This window comes from Dendrobates tinctorius, unplaced genomic scaffold (assembly GCF_039654945.1).
Source record: "Dendrobates tinctorius isolate UK_male_01 unplaced genomic scaffold, ASM3965494v1 ptg000182l, whole genome shotgun sequence".
Classification (NCBI taxonomy): Eukaryota; Metazoa; Chordata; class Amphibia; order Anura; family Dendrobatidae; genus Dendrobates; species Dendrobates tinctorius.
Genome location: NW_027361849.1, coordinates 2543798 through 2568398, shown reverse-complemented (window position 1 = coordinate 2568398; position 24601 = coordinate 2543798). Strand labels below are relative to the sequence as shown.

Sequence of the window (24601 nt, the reverse complement as noted above, 5' to 3'; positions counted from 1 at the left end):
CCCCCGGTGTACCCCGACCAGTGCACAGCACCATGGGGGGCGACAGCGCGGCCCCCGGTGTACCCCGACCAGTGCACAGCACCATGGAGGGCGACAGCGCGGCCCCCGGTGTACCCCGACCAGTGCACAGCACCATGGGTGGAGACAGTGTGACCCCCAATGTGCCCCGACCAGTGCACAGCACCATGGGGGGCGACAGCGCAGCCCCCGGTGTACCCCGACCAGTGCACAGCACCATGGGGGGCGACAGCGCAGCCCCCGGTGTACCCCGACCAGTGCACAGCACCATGGGGGGCGATAGCGTGACCCCCGGTGTACCCCGACCAGTGCACAGCACCGTGTGAGGGGAGACATCATAGTGGACTCTATGGTAGACGTATATATATAAGATCGCTAAATAACACTATTGTCATAACTGTGCTACATAGTGAGCGCAGAATTGCTCTGGCTGCAGTGATGATGATGCTCCCGATCCAGCACGTACTCAATCCTTGCAGCTCCTGATCCAGCACGTGCCGAATCCCCACAGCTCACGATCCAGCACGTGCCCAATCCCCACAGCTCACGATCCAGCACGTACCCAATCCTTGCAGCTCCTGATCCAGCACGTACCCAATCCCCACAGCTCACGATCTAGCACGTGCCCAATCCCCACAGCTCATGATCCAGCACGTACCCAATCCCCAGAGCTCACGATCCAGCACGTACCCAATCCTTGCAGCTCCTGATCCAGCACGTACCCAATCCTTGCAGCTCCTGATCCAGCACGTGCCGAATCCCCACAGCTCACGATCCAGCACGTACCCAATCCTTGCAGCTCCTGATCCAGCACGTACCCAATCCCCACAGCTCACGATCCAGCACGTGCCCAATCCCCACAGCTCACGATCCAGCACGTACCCAATCCTTGCAGCTCACGATCCAGCACGTCCCCAATCCCCACAGCTCACGATCCAGCACGTCCCCAATACCCACAGCTCACGATCCAGCACGTACCCAATCCCCACAGCTCACGATCCATCACGTACCCAATCCTTGCAGCTCCTGATCCAGCATGTACCCAATCCTTGCAGCTCCTGATCCAGCACGTGCCCGATCCCCATAGCTCCCGATCCAGCACGTACCCAATCCTTGCAGCTCCTGATCCAACACGTACCCGATCCCCACAGCTCACGATCCAGCACGTCCCCAATCCCCACAGCTCACGATCCAGCACGTCCCCAATCCCCACAGCTCACGATCCAGCACGTACCCAATCCCCACAGCTCCCGATCCAGCACGTACCCAATCCTTGCAGCTCCTGATCCAGCATGTACCCAATCCTTGCAACTCCTGATCCAGCACGTACCCAATCCCCACAGCTCCTGATCCAGCACGTGCCCGATCCCCATAGCTCCCGATCCAGCACGTACTCAATCCTTGCAGCTCCTGATCCAGCATGTACCCAATCCCCACAGCTCCCGATCCAGCACGTACCCAATCCTTGCAGCTCACGATCCAGCATGTGCCGAATCCCCACAGCTCCTGATCCAGCACGTGCCCGATCCTTGCAGCTCACGATCCAGCATGTGCCGAATCCCCACAGCTCCTGATCCAGCACGTACCCAATCCCCACAGCTCCTGATCCAGCACGTGCCCAATCCCCACAGCTCACGATCCAGCACGTGCCGAATCCCCACAGCTCCCGATCCAGCACGTACCCAATCCCCACAGCTCCCGATCCAGCACATACCCAATCCTTGCAGCTCCTGATCCAGCACGTACCCAATCCTTGCAGCTCCTGATCCAGCACGTGCCCGATCCCCATAGCTCCCGATCCAGCACGTACCCAATCCTTGCAGCTCCTGATCCAACACGTACCCGATCCCCACAGCTCACGATCCAGCACGTCCTCAATCCCCACAGCTCACGATCCAGCACGTCCCCAATACCCACAGCTCACGATCCAGCACGTACCCAATCCCCACAGCTCACGATCCATCACGTACCCAATCCTTGCAGCTCCTGATCCAGCATGTACCCAATCCTTGCAGCTCCTGATCCAGCACGTGCCCGATCCCCATAGCTCCCGATCCAGCACGTACCCAATCCTTGCAGCTCCTGATCCAACACGTACCCGATCCCCACAGCTCACGATCCAGCACGTCCCCAATCCCCACAGCTCACGATCCAGCACGTCCCCAATCCCCACAGCTCACGATCCAGCACGTACCCAATCCCCACAGCTCCCGATCCAGCACGTACCCAATCCTTGCAGCTCCTGATCCAGCATGTACCCAATCCTTGCAACTCCTGATCCAGCACGTACCCAATCCCCACAGCTCCTGATCCAGCACGTGCCCGATCCCCATAGCTCCCGATCCAGCACGTACTCAATCCTTGCAGCTCCTGATCCAGCATGTACCCAATCCCCACAGCTCCCGATCCAGCACGTACCCAATCCTTGCAGCTCACGATCCAGCATGTGCCGAATCCCCACAGCTCCTGATCCAGCACGTGCCCGATCCTTGCAGCTCACGATCCAGCATGTGCCGAATCCCCACAGCTCCTGATCCAGCACGTACCCAATCCCCACAGCTCCTGATCCAGCACGTGCCCAATCCCCACAGCTCACGATCCAGCACGTACCCAATCCCCACAGCTCCCGATCCAGCACATACCCAATCCTTGCAGCTCCTGATCCAGCACGTACCCAATCCTTGCAGCTCCTGATCCAGCACGTGCCCGATCCCCATAGCTCCCGATCCAGCACGTACCCAATCCTTGCAGCTCCTGATCCAACACGTACCCGATCCCCACAGCTCACGATCCAGCACGTCCTCAATCCCCACAGCTCACGATCCAGCACGTCCCCAATACCCACAGCTCCTGATCCAACACGTACCCGATCCCCACAGCTCACGATCCAGCACGTCCTCAATCCCCACAGCTCACGATCCAGCACGTCCCCAATACCCACAGCTCACGATCCATCACGTACCCAATCCTTGCAGCTCCTGATCCAGCATGTACCCAATCCTTGCAGCTCCTGATCCAGCACGTGCCCGATCCCCATAGCTCCCGATCCAGCACGTACCCAATCCTTGCAGCTCCTGATCCAACACGTACCCGATCCCCACAGCTCACGATCCAGCACGTCCCCAATCCCCACAGCTCACGATCCAGCACGTCCCCAATCCCCACAGCTCACGATCCAGCACGTACCCAATCCCCACAGCTCCCGATCCAGCACGTACCCAATCCTTGCAGCTCCTGATCCAGCATGTACCCAATCCTTGCAACTCCTGATCCAGCACGTACCCAATCCCCACAGCTCCTGATCCAGCACGTGCCCGATCCCCATAGCTCCCGATCCAGCACGTACTCAATCCTTGCAGCTCCTGATCCAGCATGTACCCAATCCCCACAGCTCCCGATCCAGCACGTACCCAATCCTTGCAGCTCACGATCCAGCATGTGCCGAATCCCCACAGCTCCTGATCCAGCACGTGCCCGATCCTTGCAGCTCACGATCCAGCATGTGCCGAATCCCCACAGCTCCTGATCCAGCACGTACCCAATCCCCACAGCTCCTGATCCAGCACGTGCCCAATCCCCACAGCTCACGATCCAGCACGTACCCAATCCCCACAGCTCCCGATCCAGCACATACCCAATCCTTGCAGCTCCTGATCCAGCACGTACCCAATCCTTGCAGCTCCTGATCCAGCACGTGCCCGATCCCCATAGCTCCCGATCCAGCACGTACCCAATCCTTGCAGCTCCTGATCCAACACGTACCCGATCCCCACAGCTCACGATCCAGCACGTCCTCAATCCCCACAGCTCACGATCCAGCACGTCCCCAATACCCACAGCTCACGATCCAGCACGTACCCAATCCCCACAGCTCACGATCCAGCATGTACCCAATCCTTGCAGCTCCTGATCCAGCATGTACCCAATCCTTGCAGCTCCTGATCCAGCACGTACCCAATCCCCACAGCTCCTGATCCAGCACGTGCCCGATCCCCATAGCTCCCGATCCAGCACGTACTCAATCCTTGCAGCTCCTGATCCAGCACGTACCCAATCCCCACAGCTCCCGATCCAGCACGTACCCAATCCTTGCAGCTCCTGATCCAGCACGTGCCCGATCCCCATAGCTCCCGATCCAGCACGTACCCAATCCTTGCAGCTCCTGATCCAACACGTACCCGATCCCCACAGCTCACGATCCAGCACGTCCCCAATCCCCACAGCTCACGATCCAGCACGTACCCAATCCTTGCAGCTCCTGATCCAACACGTACCCGATCCCCACAGCTCACGATCCAGCACGTCCCCAATACCCACAGCTCACGATCCAGCACGTACCCAATCCCCACAGCTCCCGATCCAGCACGTACCCAATCCTTGCAGCTCCTGATCCAGCATGTACCCAATCCTTGCAGCTCCTGATCCAGCACGTACCCAATCCCCACAGCTCCTGATCCAGCACGTGCCCGATCCCCATAGCTCCCGATCCAGCACGTACTCAATCCTTGCAGCTCCTGATCCAGCACGTACCCAATCCTTGCAGCTCACGATCCAGCACGTACCCAATCCTTGCAGCTCACGATCCAGCACGTACCCAATCCCCACAGCTCCCGATCCAGCACGTACCCAATCCCCACAGCTCCCGATCCAGCACGTACTCAATCCTTGCAGCTCCTGATCCAGCACGTACCCAATCCTTGCAGCTCACGATCCAGCATGTGCCGAATCCCCACAGCTCCCGATCCAGCACGTACCCAATCCCCACAGCTCCCGATCCAGCACGTACCCAATCCCCACAGCTCCCGATCCAGCACGTACTCAATCCTTGCAGCTCCTGATCCAGCACGTACCCAATCCTTGCAGTTCACGATCCAGCATGTGCCGAATCCCCACAGCTCCCGATCCAGCACGTACCCAATCCTTGCAGCTCACGATCCAGCACGTGCCTGATACCATCAGCTCCTGTAGGGAATCCTAGTGAAAAAGCTAAACTTCACATGCCACAAATGCAGCTTGTGTCCCTGTTGGAGGAAAAGGTGTAAAATCTCGAAGAGAGGTTGGCTACGTTGAAGATCATTAAGGAAGGTGAAGAGTTCTTAGGCTATGTGCACACGCTGCGGATTCACCTGCGGGTTTTTCCGCGCGGATCCGCAGGTAAAACCGCAGGTAAAGTGACCTGCGGTTTTGCCCTGCGGTTTCACACCTCTACTATGTTAAAGGTGTGAAACCGCTGAGGAATCCGCCCAAACAATTGACATGCTGCAGTTTGTAAACCGCGGAAAAAAACGCAGCGTGAGCACAGCGGATTTGAAATGCCATAGGATAACATGGTACTGTACCATGTCTGCGGAACTGCTGCGTTTCCACAGGGCCGGAAACGCCGCAGAATCCGCACCGTGTGCACATAGCCTTAGAGCAGAATTATCTCTTCATGTTACAGAAAGAGAAGAAATTCGAAGTGCACCTGAAGAAACAGAGGAATGGAGACATGTGACCCAGAGAAGCAGGAGGATCAGGAGGCAGTCAGCACCCATACTGCTCAGAAACCAGTACCAGGCTCTCACGCAGGAAAACGATGAAGAAATACATCAGGATAAGACTCTGCCAACAAACAGCAACCTTGTACGCCTTCAGAGTCCTCCTGGATGGAGAAAGAAAAATGTGAAGAAGAAACGGAGAGTGGTGGTCATGGGGGATTCCCTGTTGAGAGGAACAGAGGCCGCTATCTGCAGACCGGATATAACTTCAAGAGAAATGTGCTGTCTTCCAGGTGCAAGAATTAAAGATGTGTCTGACAGGAGATCAGGACTCTTCAGACCTACAGATGACTACCCATTCCTGCTACTACATGTGGGGACAAATGAAACCGCAAGAAACGACCTGGAAACCATCTGCAGAGACTTTGAAGACTTAGGCAAGAAAGTGAAAGAACTGGGAGCGCAGGTGGTCTTCTCTTCCATCCTCCCAGTGGATGGCCATGGAACAAGGAGGTGGAATAAGATTCTGCAGGTGAACAACTGGCTACGTCGATGGTGCCGTCAGCAACGATTTGGATTTCTGGATCACGGAGTGAATTACTTACACGATGGACTACTTGCTAGAGATGGGGTGCACCTTACGAAGACTGGAAAGCATGTATTTGGAAGTCGCCTTGCTACACTTGTAAGGAGAGCTTTACACTAGAACAACATGGGAAGGGAAGCACAAGACCAGAAAAAGCCAAACACCTGACAAATGCTATTGAGAACTCTGCTATTAGAAGTGGAAAGGAAGAACAAAGACAAAAGTATCTAATTAATAAAAATATTGGAGAAAGAGAAACCAATCACAAACTAAAATGTTTCTATACTAATGCACAAAGCATGGGCAACAAACAAGGAGAATTGGAACTACTAACACAGGAAAAGAAATATGATGTCATTGGAATCACTGAAACTTGGTGGGACTATACACATGATTGGAATACAAGACTAGAAGGATACAACTTATTTGCAAGAAACAGACTTGATAAACGAGGAGGAGGTGTCGCATTGTATGGTAGAAACGCGTATATCTGCACAGAGATCCAAGCTTCAGAGACTGGGAGTTCTGTGGAAACTGTTTGGGTAAGAATACAAGGACAGAACAATGGAAAGGACACCATTGTAGGCATTTACTACAGGCCGCCTGTGCAAGCTGAAGATATGGATGAACTCTTTATGCATCAAATGGCCAAGTTCTCCAAAAAATATGACATAGTTGTCATGGGAGATTTCAACTATCCAGACATTTGTTGGGAATCTCTCTCAGGCAAAACTAACAGGTCAAGGAAATTCTTATCCTCTCTTGCTGACAACTTTATCTTCCAAAAGGTAGGGGAGAAAACAAGGGGAACTGCTACCTTTGATCTAATCCTTATAAACAGGGGGGAATTGGTTGAGGAGGTAAAAGTGGCTGGGACCCTAGGAGGTAGCGACCATGCTATTTTAGAATTTTGGATAACTAGAGGAGGACGAAGACCTGTGAAGACTCAGACATCATGGTTAGATTTCAGAAAGGCAGATTTTTAGAGAATCGGAGGGATCCAATGGCTGGATATCCTTAAAGACAAAAATGTCCAGGAAGGATGGGAAATCTTGAAAAATGAAATTCTCAAAGCACAATTGTTAACAATTCCGAAAAGAGGGAAGAATAGGAAGCATTTAAGGAAACCAGGATGGATGAAAACAGAACTTAAGCACATGCTAAAAAGGAAGAAAGAAATGTTTATCAAATGGAAAGAGGGGGGCATATCTAAATATAATGCTGTCTGCAGAAACTGCAGGGCACAAATCAGATTAGCTAAAGCTGACAATGAATTGAGGCTTGCAAGAGATGTCAAAAGCAATAATAAAGGATTTTGGGGATATGTCAAAAGTAAAAGAAAAGTCAAAGATGCAATATGATTTTTACAGGATGAAAATGATGAAATGGTAAGACAGGATGTTGAGAAGGCCGAACTTTTAAATTCCCATTTTGCATCTGTTTTCTCCCAGAAAGGAAATGTAACATCAACTGTTCTTCACTATCCTATTAAGGGAATATAAGAATCCAGGATATCTATAAACAGAAAGATAGTGAGGAAACAGCTAACCTAAATGAATTCAAGTCTCCAGGTACATATAAATTACACCCCAGAGTACTGAAGGAGATAGCAGAAGAAATTTTTGAACCCCTCTCCATAATCTTTGAAAATTCTTGGAGAACAGGAGAAGTCCCAGAAGACTGGAGAAGAGCAAATGTTGTTCCTATCTTCAAAAAGGGGAAGAAGGTGGACCCAGGCAACTATAGGCCGGTGAGTCTGACTTCTATACCAGGAAAGATCTTTGAACAAATTATTAAACAACATGTATGTCAGTACCTGGATAAGAATGAAGTGATTACACAGAGTCAGCATGGGTTTGCAGCTAATAAGTCATGTCAGACTAACTTAATTTCCTTCTATGACGGAATCACTGATTGAGTGGATCAAGGAAATGCTGTAGATATAGTATATCTTGACTTCAGCAAAGCATTTGACAAAGTATCTCATACAATCCTTATTGAAAAAATGACTAAGTATGGAATGGACAAGGCTACTGTTAGGTGGATTCATAACTGGCTTAGTGATCGGACCCAAAGAGTGGTCGTAAATGGCTGCACATCCAGTTGGAAGAATGTCTCAAGTGGGGTACCACAGGGCTCTGTCCTGGGCCCTGTATTGTTCAACATCTTTATCAACAATTTAGATGAAGGAATTGAGGGTAAACTGATTAAATTTGCTGATGACACAAAGCTAGGAGGGATAGCTAATACTAGAGAAGAGAGAGAGGATTCAAAAAGATGTAAATAAACTGGAGCAGTGGGCAACAACTAACAGAATGGTTTTTAACAGGGAAAAATGCAAAGTACTACATCTGGGCAATAAAAATGAAAAAAGCATATACAGAATGGGAGGAATAGGGCTAAGCAACAGCACATGTAAAAAAGACTTGGGTATACTAATAGATCACAGACTGAATATGAGTCAACAGTGTGATGCAGCAGCAAAAAAGGCAAATGCAATACTGGGACGTATTAACAGAAGCATACAGTCTAGATCACGTGAAGTCATTATTGCCCTCTACTCCTCTTTGGTCAGACCTCATCTGGAATATTGTGTCCAGTTTTGGGCGCCACATTTTAAAAAAGACATCAACATACTGGAGCAAGTTCAGAAAAGAGCGACCAGAATGGTGACCGGTCTGCAAACCCTGTCTTATGAGGAAAGGTTGCAGGATTTGGGATGTTTAGCTTGCAAAAAAAGAAGACTGAGAGGAGACTTAATAGCTGTCTACAAATATCTCAAGGGCTGTCACATTGTAGAAGGATCAACTTTATTCTCATTTGCACAAGGAAAGACTAGAAGCAATGGGATGAAACTGAATGGGAGGAGACACAGATTAGATATTAGAAAAAACTTTTTGACAGTGAGGGTGATCAATGAGTGGAACAGGCGGCCACGAGAGGTGGTGAGTTCTCCTTCAATAGAAGTCTTCAAACAGAGGCTGGACAGACATCTGACTGGGATGATTTAGCGAATCATGCTTTGAGCAGGGGGTTGGACCAGATGGCCCAGGAGGTCCCTTCCGACTCTACCATTCTATGATTCTATTTTGTGATCCCACCAATATGTCAGGGATTTACTTGTCTATCCCACTTTCCATTTCCAGTTAGGAACTTGCAACTCTCTAGTGACCCCCCCTCCCCCTTATCCTAGGTGTAGTTCCCTGACTGACCTGAAGATAAGTAGTCATCAGAAAGGCTGCCTTGACAATTATTGGCTATTGGGCCCTCTGCAGTGAGGGCGGTATGTATATCCCAAGTCTTAGGCAGGAAATACACACATAAACCTCAGTTCTGTCACTGCCAGGGTCTCAGAAATCCCCCGAAGACTTTGCTGCCACCAGCTCCTCGTTTGTTATTAAAACCAATATCTGGTCAGGAGTCCACCCACAGGTGGTGTAATTTAGCGAGGAGGATGTGGTGGTTCGTTCATAGAGCAAGGAAAACGAAACTAGTACATTTTATAGATTTAGTTCAGAAACTATAGGCAGTGTTTACAAAAATACGAAAAATGCTACAAAAGAGATCAAATACAGTATATACAGACAGAAATAAAAGGGATTAAAATAGGAATTTGCACATATCAGTTACTGGTATAACATGTGCGTGAGGGGGGAGAGAAACCGTCCCAGAACAAAAGGGTCCATCTGTGCAGCTTCATGTAGCTGACTCCCCAGGCAAAAGACACTTCCTTATTTGGGCATTTGAGCTTTATACCTTTGCCCAAAACCAAGGGTCTCCCCCCCCATGCTGACCTCACTGGGTGGTTGGATATGCCCCCTTTGGAAAGGTATTAAAAACTTCTTTTGTCCATAACTCTTGTGGGGAAGCTCGCAGAGTAACGGCAGGAGTATTATATGTTTTCTTACAAAATTATCTTTCATTTGAGACCGAACATGCCGTCTGTGTGGTACGGGCGGGCAGAAATCCGTTTCTCAGTTTCTGGTGGCCGCACAAGCTACAAAACAATGCAGTGGATAGCTTTAATTATGCAGATTCTAAAAATATAAGTTTCCAGTATCTAGGCTTCTTGTGGGTTATTAAATTCGAGTTTGAATAAACAAAGGAACGTGCTCTAAACCTTTACTTCCTGCTTCAGCCGGCAGACCAGGATGTCACATTACAAGAGCTGGTATAGCTGGAGGGAGGAGGCGAGTGGATATTTCAATAGGGGGGAAGAGAGGGGGGCTGGAAGCCGCAGCTATGTGCCTGACAAGCGTACACACAGATACTGCACAAGAGGGGCAGCACGAGCACTGGAAGTGTACATAGAATTTTAGGAATTATTCATATTTTTCTGACAGCTCCCGATCCAGCACATACCCAATCCCAACACCAGATCCAGCACGTACTCAATCTCCAATGATCTCTAATTTTTGGTTTGGCATCTACACTCGAGAAATATCCAAAGATAGCCATCCAATAGTCATAGTACATCTGGAGAGCGTACAGATACTGTACATCCGGAGAGCGTGCAGATACTGTGTGTCCGGAGAGCGTGCAGATACTGTACATCCGGAGAGCGTGCAGATACTGTACATCCGGAGAGCATGCAGATACTGTGTGTCCAGAGAGCGTGCAGATACTGTGTGTCCGGAGAGCGTGCAGATACTGTGTATCCGGAGAGCGTGCTGATTCTGTGTATCCGGAGAGCGTGCAGATTCTGTGTATCCGGGGAGCGTGCAGATACTGTGTATCCGGAGAGCGTGCAGATTCTGTGTGTCCGGAGAGCGTGCAGATTCTGTGTATCTGGAGAGCGTGCAGATTCTGTGTATCTGGAGAGCGTGCAGATACTGTACATTCGGAGAGCGTGCAGATACTGTACATCCGGAGAGCGTGCAGATACTGTACATCCGGAGAGCGTGCAGATACTGTACATCCGGAGAGCGTACAGATACTGTGTATCCGGGGAGCGTGCAGATACTGTGTGTCCTGAGAGCGTGCAGATACTGTGTGTCCGGAGAGCGTGCAGATACTGTGTGTCTGGAGAGCGTGCAGATACTGTGTGTCCGGAGAGCGTGCAGATACTGTGTATCCAGAGAGCGTGCAGATACTGTACATCCGGAGAGCGTGCAGATACTGTACATCCGGAGAGCGTGCAGATACTGTGTGTCTGGAGAGCGTGCAGATACTGTGTATCCGGAGAGCGTGCAGATTCTGTGTATCCGGAAAGCGTGCAGATACTGTGTATCCGGAAAGCGTGCAGACACTGTACATCCGGAGAGCGTGCAGATACTCTACATCCGGAGAGCGTGCAGATACTGTGTGTCCGGAGAGCGTGCAGATACTGTGTATCCGGAGAGCGTGCAGATACTGTGTGTCCGGAGAGCGTGCATTGAGATATCTGTTCCAGACTGGAGACGCCACAGTGACCGCACAGAGTCCCTGCCCCCCTGCACTGTGAGAATGTGAGGATGTAGGGACTGTGTAAGAAATGGCGCGTTGGCGGGAAGGTTGGCGCAGTACGATGGAGCTGATCGTTTCTACTTTTGGGATAGTTTCTTCTTGCTTTCTCACTTTCCCGTCTTTCTCCAGGTTACCCGCTGCTCCACAGCCGTGAGGCTGTGCCGGTGGCTGCCATCAGTTTGCTTCCTCCTTTCCTGTTGGCGATTACTGTCACCGGCCTATTCTACCTTTACCGTATTCATTGGCTGAGGAAGAGGCCCAAGTCCTGGCCGAAGAGAGCAGCGCAAAGCGGCAGCGTCCCATTACACAGCCGGAGGCCCGGACTGCACTCCTGCCGACTGTCCTCTTCTCTCATGTCTTCCTCCCAGTGTAATATCAGCACCGCCTGCGCCAACAGCATCAACCACAACACCGAACTGCTCCCCATACAGCTCAACCACCGCGTAGGGAAGGGGCGCTTTGCCGATGTGTGGAGTGCCAAGCTGAAGCACGCGGAGTCTGGGCACTATGAGATGGTGGCAGTGAAGATCTTTCCTGCCCAAGAATTCGCCTCTTGGAGGAACGAGAGCAACATCTTCACCGAGGCCAACCTGAAACATGAGAACGTTCTCCAGTTCATCACCATGGAAGAGCGCAGCAGCGGGACACACAAGGAATACTGGATCATCACCGCGTACCACGCCAGGGGCAGCCTCAAGGATTATTTGACCCGCCACCGCCTTAGCTGGAAGACTCTGCTGGACATGGCCGGCTCCATTGTAAGCGGCGTGGCCCATCTGCACAGCGACTACACCCCGTGTGGCATCTCTAAGGTGGCCATAGCTCACCGCGACATCAAGAGCAGCAACATCCTGGTGAAGAACAACTCTGAGTGCGCACTCTGCGACTTTGGCATCGCTCTCCGGCTGGACCCGCTGCTTACAGCTGATGACTTTGCCAACAGCGGACAGGTGAGACAAGAAGTCAACCGCCAAGAGACCGTGCATGGCGGAGCACCTACTCCTGACCTGAGCCTGGTGATAACATAATATGAGACGTGTGATGACGTCACAGCACACAACCCTCAATAGTGAATTACCGAGAAGGCGACACAGTGAATGAAAGAAATCACCGGACTTCACCGATCTGCAAATAGTGAAGAACCTGCTGATTCTCCGGTCCGGAGTCTGAGCCTCCTGCAGAAATCCCGGCACCTCCGGCCTCGGCTGCTGTCACTGAGGTCATTACTGGTCGTCTGAGGAAAGTTCTGCCGCTGAATGTACAAATCATCAGGATCCACTGCTGGCAGCTCCTGTGTAATCACCGACCAATGACGTCCACGATGTGTGTGAAGATCTAGAGTTGTGAGTGTTAGTAATCACCTAGGCAGGTTAACGATGCAACAAGTTTTATTTGCATCCATACAAGCATTTCAGTAAGTCCAGGTAGATGACCCCAATGTAATGCCCCCAGTCCACGGGATCAGCAACAAGTCAGTAAAAATAGTCCATGGGATAATTCCTAGGGGAATATAGATCTCACGACTGAAACCCGAGAAAACTTAGTTCCAAGTTCGATAGTCCATTCATGGGTTCCAGGAGCGGCCTTAACTCTGCTCCTTTCGCTTCAGATCCCCAGACACAACTGCCCTCCCCATCATGTCTCTCATCTCTCCTCCCAACCCCCTAACCAATGTACATTGAATTCACAGCCAGTGAAGTCTCCGGCCAGTCTGGAGTGGTGTGAACCCAAGTGGCCCCCTGCCGAGAGAAAGAAAGGCACATATTCCCCCACAGATAAGGTCATTGCATGTAAATACAACATAAATTGGGGTAACTAGTCATCTGTGCTGGGAAAGTATTTCAGTTCCTCACATTCCTCCCCCACTTTTCCAGCACGGCAAGTATTGGACTCCAATTCATGAAATTGACTATCCTTCTGACGACAATTACCAGAGTTCGTGGCTTCCTCAGTCTGTCTCGATAGTCCATCAGCATTGCTGTGGTCTCTCCCACACTGGCGGGAGGTTATTTGGCATGTCGAGGTCTTGTGATGCAGCGGGAATGAGTCCTTGGCTTCGGGTTGTGACACTGGTCCAGTGGCACACCAACCCTGCTCCTAAGTTGTTTCCCAGCAACACATCCACAGGTAGGTGTCGCACTACCCCCACATCCACCATTCCCTTGCTGTGTCCCCAGTCTAAATGTAGTCGGGCTGTTCGAATGTTCAGAGATTCTCCTCCAGCTATATGGACTCGAATGTGCCCGGCATTCCCTGGCGAAGTGTCCCCTGCGTCCGCAGTTATAGCAGCTTAATCAACCTCGTCCTGATGTGGGCCGTACTTGGGGTTTTGGGGGACCTCCCCCTCTTTTCTCGCCCCCAGCATTCCAGCCCCATTGCAGTGCACTGTTCACAGGTTGGAAATGCGGATGACGTGGACCCGAATGGGCCCGGCATTCCCTGGCGAAGTGTCCCATGCGTCCACAGTTATGGCAGCTTAATCCCCTTTGCCCTGATGCTGGCCGTACTTGGGGTTTTTGGAGACCTCCCCCTCTTTGTAGAGTACAAAATCCTTGCAGTTCCTCCCCTCGCTGGACCATGGGTCTCGCTGGCCTCTCGGGAAGCACCTGTTCCCGATTTGCCGGAGCTGTTCTCCCACACCGCCCTGGACGATTGGCAGACCAATCATCAGCCAATCTTGCAGCCTCCTCCAGACTCCGTGGTTTTCTATCCGCCACCCATTCCTTTATGTCACGTGGGAGCTTGGACATAAATTGCTCCCGCATGAATATATCCAAGACATGTTCAGCTTCCAAAGCTCCCAGTCCTTCGATCCACCGAGCACATGCTGTACGTAATGTGTTGGCAAACTCCCGTTGCGTATGTGCATTGGGCTTTTCAGTCTCCTGAAACTTCCTCAGGTAGGTTTCAGGTGTGACGGCATACCTCTCCAGTAATGCGCTGCGAATGGTAGCGTAACACCTCTGATCCCCAGAAGACAAGTTATTAAAAGCTTCTCTCGCTTTCCCGGTCAGGCCAACTCTCAAAAATCTCGGCCAGTCCTCAATGGACACCTCATGAAGCAGGCAGAGGTTCTCAAATAATCGAAGATGGTCATCAATACCCGTGGTGTCTTCATTAAACTGTGGTATGTCCCGGTACCTCAAAGATGCGGGTCCCTCTCTCCCGTTATCCACTGTCATCTGCGCAGAGGGTGGTGGGGTTACAGCTACATGGACACCCAGATATTTGCTTATCACAGCCGCCCGTTCTCTTTCTGTGGCCCGCTCTACTAGTGCGCCAGCACCCGCCCCAACTCGGTCAATTGATCCTCTGCCATCGGAATGATTGCCCGCGGCTGTTGTCCGTCCACTGGGCTGTCCTCTTCTACATCTGGACTGATCTCCTCCTGTGGGTGTTCTCGATCCCACTCGTCCAAGCATTGTATTAGGGCCATCCGGTTGTCCGACATCGACCACTCCAGCTCTCTCCCAGAGCACAGGGCTCTCAGCTGCTCCTACTCGAGTCTCTTGTAGATGGAGTCTGCCATCTCTTCTGCCAAGTCACCATCAGTAACTTTCTCTGTTACGCTGTTCAGAGATAGGTGATCCCACCGCTGCCACCACTTGTGAAGATCTAGAGTTGTTGGTGTTAGTAATCACCTAGGCAGGTTAACGATGCAGCAAGTTTTATTTGTATCCATACAAGCATTTCAGTAAGTCCAGGTAGATGACCCCAATGTAATGCCCCCAGTCCACGGGATCAGCAACAAGTCAGTAAAAATAGTCCATGGGATCATTCCTAGGGGAATATAGATCTCACGACCGAAGCCCGAGAAAACTTAGTTCCAAGTTCGATAGTCCATTCATGGGTTCCAGGAGTGGCCTTAACTCTGCTCCTTTCGCTTCAGATCCCCAGACACAACTGCACTCCCCCATCAAGTCTCTCAACTCTACTCCCAACCCCCTAAGCAATGTACATTGAATTCACAGCCAGTGAAGTCTCCGGCCAGTCTGGAGTGGTGTGAACCCAAGTGGCCCCCTGCCGAGAGAAAGACACATATTCCCCCACCAGATAAGGTCATTGCATGTAAATACAACATAAATTGAGGTAACTAGTCATCTGTGCTGGGAAAGTATTTCAGTTCCTCACAATGTGCTCGATAGAGAGAAGTCTGGAGACGCTGCCCGCAGCTCCTGTGTAATCACCAACCAATGACATCCCCGATGTGGTCGATGGAGACAAGTCTGGAGATGCTGCCGTCAGCTCCTGAGTGATCACCGACCATTGACCTCCCCGATGTGCTCGATAGAGAGAAGTCTGGAGATGCTGCCAGCAGCTCCTGTGTAATCACCGACCAATAATGTCCACTATGTGCTCGATAGAGAGAAGTCTGAAGATGCTGCCGTCAGCTCCTGTGTAATCACTGACCAATGACGTCCCCGATGTGCTTGATAGAGAGAAGTCCGGAGACGCTGCCGTCAGCTCCTGTGTAATCACCGACCAATGACGTCCACGATGTGCTCGATAGAGAGAAGTCTGGAGATGCTGCCGTCAGCTCTTGTGTAATCACCGACCAATAACGTCCACCATGTGCTCGATAGAGAGAAGTCTGGAGACGCTGCCCGCAGCTCCTGTGTAATCACCAACCAATGACGTCCCCGATGTGCTCGATGGAGACAAGTCTGGAGATGCTGCCGTCAGCTCTTGTGTAATCACTGACCAATGACGTCCCCGATGTGCTTGATAGAGAGAAGTCCGGAGACGCTGCCGTCAGCTCCTGTGTAATCACCGACCAATGACGTCCCCGATGTGCTCGATAGAGAGAAGTCTGGAGACGCTGCCCGCAGCTCCTGTGTAATCACCAACCAATGACGTCCCCGATGTGCTCGATGGAGGCAAGTCTGGAGATGCTGCTGTCAGCTCCTATGTAATCACTGACCAATGACGTCCCCAATGTGCTCGATGGAGACAAGTCTGGAGACACTGCCGGCAGCTCCTGTGTAATCACCAACCAATGATGTTCCTGATAGACACAAGTCCGGAGACGCTGCAGCCATGGGAGCAGGTTTACACCACACAGGCGCTCACAGTAGTATGAGGATCACGCAGCCTGGGGTTGTTGTGTGGAAATCGGTTCCTGGGACGCTTTGTAGAAATGGCTGCACCACTGGGACCACCAATAAATCAATTTAACCCCAAGCTGTTAGTGACTGGGAATGAAGACTAGAGGGGTCCAGCTTCCGCACATTATGTGCCCACCCACCTTAAGCCCTGCATTAGGACCTTGTGAAGGCCTCTTCAATGATCTAAGACCACCGCTCTCAAGGGAAATTATGGGGCTGATCAAGATGGCAATAGAGGCTGCAATGGAGGTCTGTCTTCTCCAGTGATGAGTTCGGCTTTTGTCTTGGATGCAGTGATGGTTGTGGATTGGTCTGGAGACGACATGGACAAGCCCTCATTTGTGGGACAACCATTAATGACCTCAGTGAGAGCAGCTGAGGCCGGAGGTGCCGGGATTTCTGCACGAGGCTCACACGCCAGACTGGAGAATCCAGAGGTTGTGATGATGTTCATGCTTCCTGTTAGCAGCGGATTAATCAGCGTAACATCCAGAGTCAGCAACACAGAATGTAGATTTATTCATATCCAGGTTGAACAGCTTACAGCATGAAATGTGATCAGTCTGGTATCAGCTGTGGCTTGCAGCATGGGAGCATTACAACAACAAGAAGGGAAGAGAAGGAGCGGGCATCCTGTCTGTTTTTATTTTTTTTGTCACTGAACTTTGTTAACAATCTCACAATATATAAAACAGTACAGTAGTAGTTGTTGCAATACATACAGATGCATTATTCCAACACCCCCACTCAACAACTACTTATCCTCTTAGTCCCAGTGTGGTTCTCAATTCTTGGAACCTGGCTCATGGCAATGGCTTTGTCATAATGTCAGCTGCCATCTTATCAGTTTCACAATAGACGAACTGAATTATACCACGATCTATCAAATCATGTAAATGATGATGTCTGACGTCAATGTGCTTGGTTCTAGCACTGATCTTTTCATTGCATGCAAGTTTAATGCATCCTTGGTTGTCCTCATAAATCACCGTCGGCTGAGTTGACGGTGTGCCAAGATCATCCATCAATTGTCTTATCCAAATGACCTCCTGGCTTGCATAGGCTGCGGACACATACTCCGCTTCTGTAGATGACAAGGCAACAGACACTTGTTTCCTACTAGACCAGGAGAGTAAACTTTCTCCAACTTTAAACAAGTATCCGCTTGTGGATTTACGATCATGCGAATCACCAGCCCAATCTGCATCTACATAGCCGGTGAGTTCTAGATCTCCCGTTGCAGACAGCTTTAAATTTACATCTTGCGTTTCTTTTAAATATCGGAGAAGTCTCTTAACAGCATTCCAGTCTCTTTGGCGTGGTTTTTCCTCATGTCTGCAAAGGATTCGAACTGTTGTTGTGATATCCGGTGGAGTCATAGTTGATATGTATAGAAGTGCCCCCACTCATTGTATGGCAACAGGTCATCTTCTCCTTCCAGCTTCAGGTAGGATGGTTCCATTGGGGTTGATATACCTTTGGCTTCTAACATTCCAAACTGATTCAGAATCGAATTAATTTTTGCACTTTGGTTTAGAAGAAAACTTCCATCTTCCTCTCTCTGGATTTGGATACCTAGATAATATGTCACATTTCCAAGGTTTTTCGTTTCAAAATGCTGGTTCAGAATTTCAGCCATTTTTCCAAGTTCTGCATCTTCCTGATGAACTACAATCACATCGTCCACATATAAGAGAATATACATCCACTTTCCATCTGTATATTTTGTGTATAAGCATGGATCCGCTTGACCTCTTTTAAAACCTTCTTCCAACAAGACCTTATTCATCTTGGTATTCCATGCTCTTGCTGATTGCTTAAGACCATAAAGGGATTTTTGTAGTTTGCAAACAAGATTCTCTTCACCCCCTATTACATAACCTTCATGTTGAGTGATGTATAAGTCCTCCTCAATGTCACCATTTAAAAAGGCAGTTTTTATATCCAAATGTCTGACATTCATCTTTTGTACAGCAGCTACAGCTAACAAAGCTCTGAACGTGGTCTGTTTAGCGACTGGAGCAAACGTAGCATCGTAATCTTCGCCATACTTCTGAGAATATCCTTTTGCCACCAACCTTGCTTTAAATCTGTGGACTTTACCTTCAGAGTCATATTTGGTTTTGAAGACCCACTTACACTTGATTGCCTTTTTGCCCTGTGGCAGCTTGGTGAGTTTCCAAGTTTGAAGTTGATGAAGTGAGTTGATTTCCTCATTAGCAGCATTGATCCACTTTGTTCTTTCATGGACAGGTAGTTCTTGCATTTCATCCCATGACTGCGGCTCTGATTCAGGTAGTGTCTTGACTATGTAGGATAGACGTTTAGCTGGTACGCCTCTGTTTGATCTTGAAGATCTCCTGATTTCAGATTCACCTGATTTTTCTGTTGTTCCTTCAGTGGTTGAAGAATCCAGCCAGACCTCTACATCCTCCTTGTTATTGTCTTGTAATTGTGACTTCAGCTGGACTACTGGCGTGATGTCACAAAACTTGGGGGACACAAAGTTCTTATCAATCACTACATCTCTACTTATTGTGACCTTGTTTGTTTCTGGGTGTAGAATCCTATAACCTTTCTGGGTTTCACTGTAGCCTACCAGGATCCCTTCCTTAGCGTGAGATTCCTACTTAGTTCGCCTTTCTTTGGGAACATGTACAAGCGCTTTACTTCCGAATATTCTTATATGATGGAGTTTTGGCTTTCTGCTGTTCCATTGCTCAAACGGAGTTTTCTCTGTAGCTTTACCTGGTAGTCTGTTCTGAAGATAGCAAGCTGTCATGATTGCTTCACCCCAATATGCTGGGGGCAGATTTGCATCAAACAACATACTTCTTCCACTTTCACAGAGTGTTCGGTTCCTTCTTTCCGCGACACCATTTTGCTCAGGATTGTACGGTACAGTGGTCTGAAATAGGATTCCATTTTTCTTTAAAATGCTCTGTGTCTCATTACTTGTGTATTCAGTCGCATTATCTGCACGTAGAATCTTTGGCATTCTCCCAAATTTATTATATACCTCAGCTAGATATACTTCAAGTTTCTCTGGAACTTCTTTCTTGCTGTGAAGCAGATGGACAACTGTTGTCAAATTGGTACTATAGGTTCTATGGAACTCGGTAGCATGGGTCAGAGAAGACAGACACAGTATATGTTCAAAGGTTCAGTATTGTATTGTAGCAACAGGTCACAGTTAGAGTTGAGCGATACCGTCCGATACTTCAAAGTATCGTATCGGATGGTATCGACCGATCTTTAAAAAAAGTATCGGTATCGCCGATTCCGATACCGGAAGTCCCATTCAAGTCTATGGGACTTCCGGTATCGGAATAAGAAAAACCCTTTCCTGCCCTTGTACAGCCTCTCTGGGGTCTGTACGGGCCTTTCGGGGGGCTGTGCCGGCCTGCCAGGGGGTCTGTGCAGGCTCCGGTGGTCTGTGCCGGCCTGCCGGTGGTCTGTGCAGGCTCCGGGGGGCTGTGCCGGCCTGCCGGGGGGCTGTGCCGGCCTGCCGGGGGGCTGTGCCTGCCTGCCGGGGGGCTGTACCTGCCTGCCGGTGGTCTGTGCAGGCTCCGGGGGTCTGTGCAGGCATCGTCCGATGGGACTACAAGTCCCATCGGGCGATGCCTGCTACCATGACAGTGATTGACACATTAGCCAATGATGGGACAGTAGTAGTCCCATCATCCGGCTAATGTGTTAAATGTAAAAAAAAAAAAAAAAAAATTACATGCTACATACATACAACATGCATACTACATACATGCTACATTCATACTACATAAATACTACATTCATACTACATGCATGCTACATACATACTACATGCTACATACATACTACATACATACTACATATATACTACATACATGCTACATATATACTACATGCATGCTACATACATACTACATATATACTACATGCATGCTACATACATACTGCATGCTACATGCATGCTACATACATACTACATACATACTACATGCTACATACATACCACATATATACTACATACATACAATACATTCATACAATACATACATAGACATACAGTACATATAACAGAGTAACATACTTACCAATACTTGTCACATTGTTCCCCGAAGCCATTGTCTTTTCCGGAATAAATATTAACATAACAAACCACAAAAATACTCACCCACGATCCGAAGCAGTCCACGAGTGTGTCCCACGACGATCTTGGGTAGAGAACTGCAGCATCAGCTGTTGCTGCCGTTCTCTACGGGCTGCAGGAATCCAATGACGGAAGGTAGGTATCCTTCCGCACTGTATTCCTCCGCCACTTAAAAAAAAAAAAAGTCCCTAGTCTCACTTTATGCCATTGCTGTGTGGGAAATTACCTTGATGTCCAGGGCGGCACAGAAGCTTCGCCAAAATTTTGAGGTAAATTGGACCCCTCGATCTGATATCACTTCGTCAGGAACTCCATGTAGCCGAAAAACATTTTGTACGATGAGGTCCGCTGTCTGTTTGGCTTTCGGAAGACCGATACAGGGAATGAAATGGGCAGCCTTGGTCAAACGGTCGACCACTACTAGGATAGTGTTTTTCCCCTTAGAAGTAGGCAATTCTACAATGAAATCCATTGAAACAGACCCCCAAGGGCGAGATGGAATAGGGAGGGGTTGTAACAGTCCCGTAGGTGAGGAGCGGGGAACCTTTGATCTTGCACATACCTCACATGACGAGACGTAATGCTGAACATCTCTCCGGTAGGTCGGCCACCAAAAGAAGCGAGGCAAGAATTCCTGAGTCTTCTGGACTCCTCTATGACCGGCGATCTTTGAGTCATGCATTAATTTTAGTACACTTAGTCTGACCGTTTCTGGAATATACAGGCGTTGCCCCTGAAACCAAAGTCTGTTTTTCAAGGTTAGGTTTACCTGATTGGGGGGTCGGATCAGTAGTGGGTCTCCAGCGTAGGCTTCCTTAATACCTGTTAATAGATCTTGATTGTGTAGCACTCCTATGAAGTTTCTTTCTGAGAGTATAGTCCTCGGAGGTAATGCTGGAGTTACGTTTCCTGAGTGAATCCTAGATAGTGCATCGGCCTTCCCATTACGAAAGCCTGGCCTGTAGGAAACAATGAAGTCAAACTGATTAAGAAATAAAGTCCATCGGGCCTGTCTAGGTTTTAGACACCTTGCCGATCTCATGAATTCGAGGTGCCGATGATCCGTAAATACAACAATCTGGTGAGATGCTCCCTGTAGTAGATGCCTCCATTCCTGGAATGCGGTTATAATGGCCAATAGCTCTTTATTCCCGACATCGTAATTTCTCGCTGCGGGCGACAATTTCTGGGAAAGAAAGGCACAAGGGTGTAAAAGATCTTTCTCACCTGTTCTTTGCGAGAGTATGGCCCCTATCGCACAGTCGGAAGCGTCTACTTCCATTATGAAAGCTCGATCCGGATCCGGGTGTACGAGGATCGGTGCTGATGTGAATTTAGCTTTTAACTTGGAAAATGCTGTCTGTGCTTGCGGTGACCAGACAAATGGTATCTTCTTCCGGGTCAATTGGGTGATGGGTATGACGATCTCCGAAAAATTTTTAATGAATCGTCTGTAAAAATTGGCGAATCCAATAAATCGTTGTACTTCTTTCACAGACTTGGGAATTGGCCAATCCTGAATGGCTTGAGTTTTACTGGCATCCATGCTGAGACCCTGAGGAGAGATAACATACCCCAAGAATTGGATTTCCGTCTTGTGAAATTCGCATTTCTCCAACTTGATATACAAGTGATTCTGCCGTAGACGATCCAAGACTACTCTCACGTGCTGCTGATGCTCCTCGATGTTGCTGGAAAAGATCAAAATGTCATCCAAATAAACAACAACAAAAATATCGAGTATGTCTCTGAAAATGTCATTCACCAAGTGTTGAAATGTAGCCGGCGCATTACGGAGACCAAAAGACATGACGAGGTACTCAAAATGCCCATAGCGTGACCGGAAGGCTGTTTTCCACTCGTCACCGGGGCGGATCCGTACTAGATTATATGCTCCACGGAGATCTAATTTCGTGAAGATTTTAGAGTGTCGCACCCTTTCAAGTAGTTCAGGAATTAATGGAAGTGGATAGGAGTTCCTGATCGTAATTTTGTTGAGTTCTCGGTAATCAATACATGGGCGGAGTGAACCATCCTTTTTTTTTTACGAAGAAGATTGGGGCACCCGCTGGAGAGGAAGATGGTCGTATAAATCCCTTGGCTAGGTTCTCATCGATATACTCCTTGAGGGCTTTTAGTTCTGGCCCAGCCAAAGGGTAAATGTTACCGAACGGAATCGCGGCACCAGGTAGCAGTTCCACTGGGCAATCGTACGGCCGATGTGGAGGTAATTTGTCTGCATTTTTTTGTCACATACATCGATGAAATCCTGATACTCTATTGGTAGATTTAGGTCAACTGAGCATGCTGACCCAACTAAAGCTGGTTCTTTAGATGATATCTGTCTTCTTGGAAACTGTATTTCTTTCGTCTCCCAATTGATAGTAGGGTTTTGCAGTCGTAGCCATGGTAATCCTAGGATTATGGGAAAATGAGGGGAAGAAATTAACAAGAAGGACAGTCTTTCTGAGTGATCCGCCCCCATACGGACTTTCAATGACGTTGTTTCAAGGTCTACGGGCCCGGATACCTTTGTGAACATATACTGTGTTTTTTAGCGAATGTAATGTCCATAAAATTGCCGCTGGCCCCTGAGTCAACCATAGCGAAACTAGTAATCCACTGGGACTGGGTCCATATCTTGATGGGGATATAACAGTGCGAGTCCTTCCTTGAGCCGTCCAAGGTCGAAGTAGTGGAACTTACTGATGAGATGGCTGCATTCACCGGTGAGAATATTTCTGAAGTACAGTCGGAGAAGTCGTGATTCCAGTCGACTATTTCCTTCCTAGGAGGGTTTGAGTGGGAAACTACTGAAGATACATCCGAAAAGTCACATTCTATTACCGCAGCCGTGGTCTTGCGATTCTTACCGGGACAATTTGAAATATAGTGACCTGATTTTCCACAATAGAAGCATAAATTTTCTTTAAAACGGTGCTCCTTGCGTGGGTCAGGAGGACTTCTCCGGACTGCATCGACCTGCATAGGTTCTGACTCAACCGGGAGGAAAGACTTGTTCTGAGCTTCCCTGGAGGGAGACGGCAAGGTTAAAAAATTACTGCGGTTAGCATCTGCCCATCTCTCTTGCCGGCGTTCTGCAAGACGAATATCAATACGAATGCAATGGTTTATGAAGTCTCCCAGGGCAGTGGGTGACTCGCCTCTAGCCAATTCGTCTTTAATTGCGGCAGATAACCCCCTCCTAAACACTGCGTATTTTGCTGAGTCGCACCATGTGGTATCCAACACCCACCTCCGAAATTCCATCGCGTATTCTACGACAGGACGCTTTCCCTGATGGAGGGCCAGCAATGCGGTTTCTGCTGTGGCACTTCGGTTGGGGTCATCGAACATCTGACACATTGCGGAAATAAAGTCATTTAAAGAATTCAAACAGACATCATTAGTTTCAATCAGGGGATTTGCCCAAGCAAGAGCCTTGTTGGTTAACAGCATTATCATAGCTAACACCTTTTCTCGTCCTGTTGGAAACTGAGCCGCATGCGCAGCAAAATACAGCTGACACTGATTTAGGAACCCTCGGAACTTTTCTCTTTCGCCACCGAACCTGAATGGTGGGAGTTTAGGGAAAGCTGGAATCGAAGGTGGGGTTGCGGCTGGGGCTGAAACTGTAGTCTCTAGTTTTGAGAGACGAGTAGCTAACGCCTGAATGGACGTATCGGCTATGGTAGCATTATGGTTAGCTTGAGTCTCTAGTGCCGACAATTTTGTTTTGGTAGCCTGAAGCTCCCCTTGAAGTCCTGAGATAAATGTGCATATCTTTTTAAGGTGTACTTCCACAGAATCTGACCCAGCGAGCTCCATATTATTGGCT

At 49.2% G+C, this 24601-nt stretch overlaps 1 protein-coding gene across 2 annotated transcripts in view; it reads left to right on the top strand.

The window, feature by feature from the left end:
• The window catches only part of LOC141054992 (TGF-beta receptor type-2-like), a 105329-nt gene that overhangs the window by 47664 nt on the left and 33064 nt on the right, over nt 1-24601 (top strand). For both annotated transcript variants that reach the window (XM_073551919.1, XM_073551920.1), the window contains one exon: nt 11656-12476. In XM_073551919.1, the coding sequence (XP_073408020.1) occupies nt 11656-12476 (821 nt within the window). The remainder of the gene's footprint in view (nt 1-11655; nt 12477-24601) is intronic.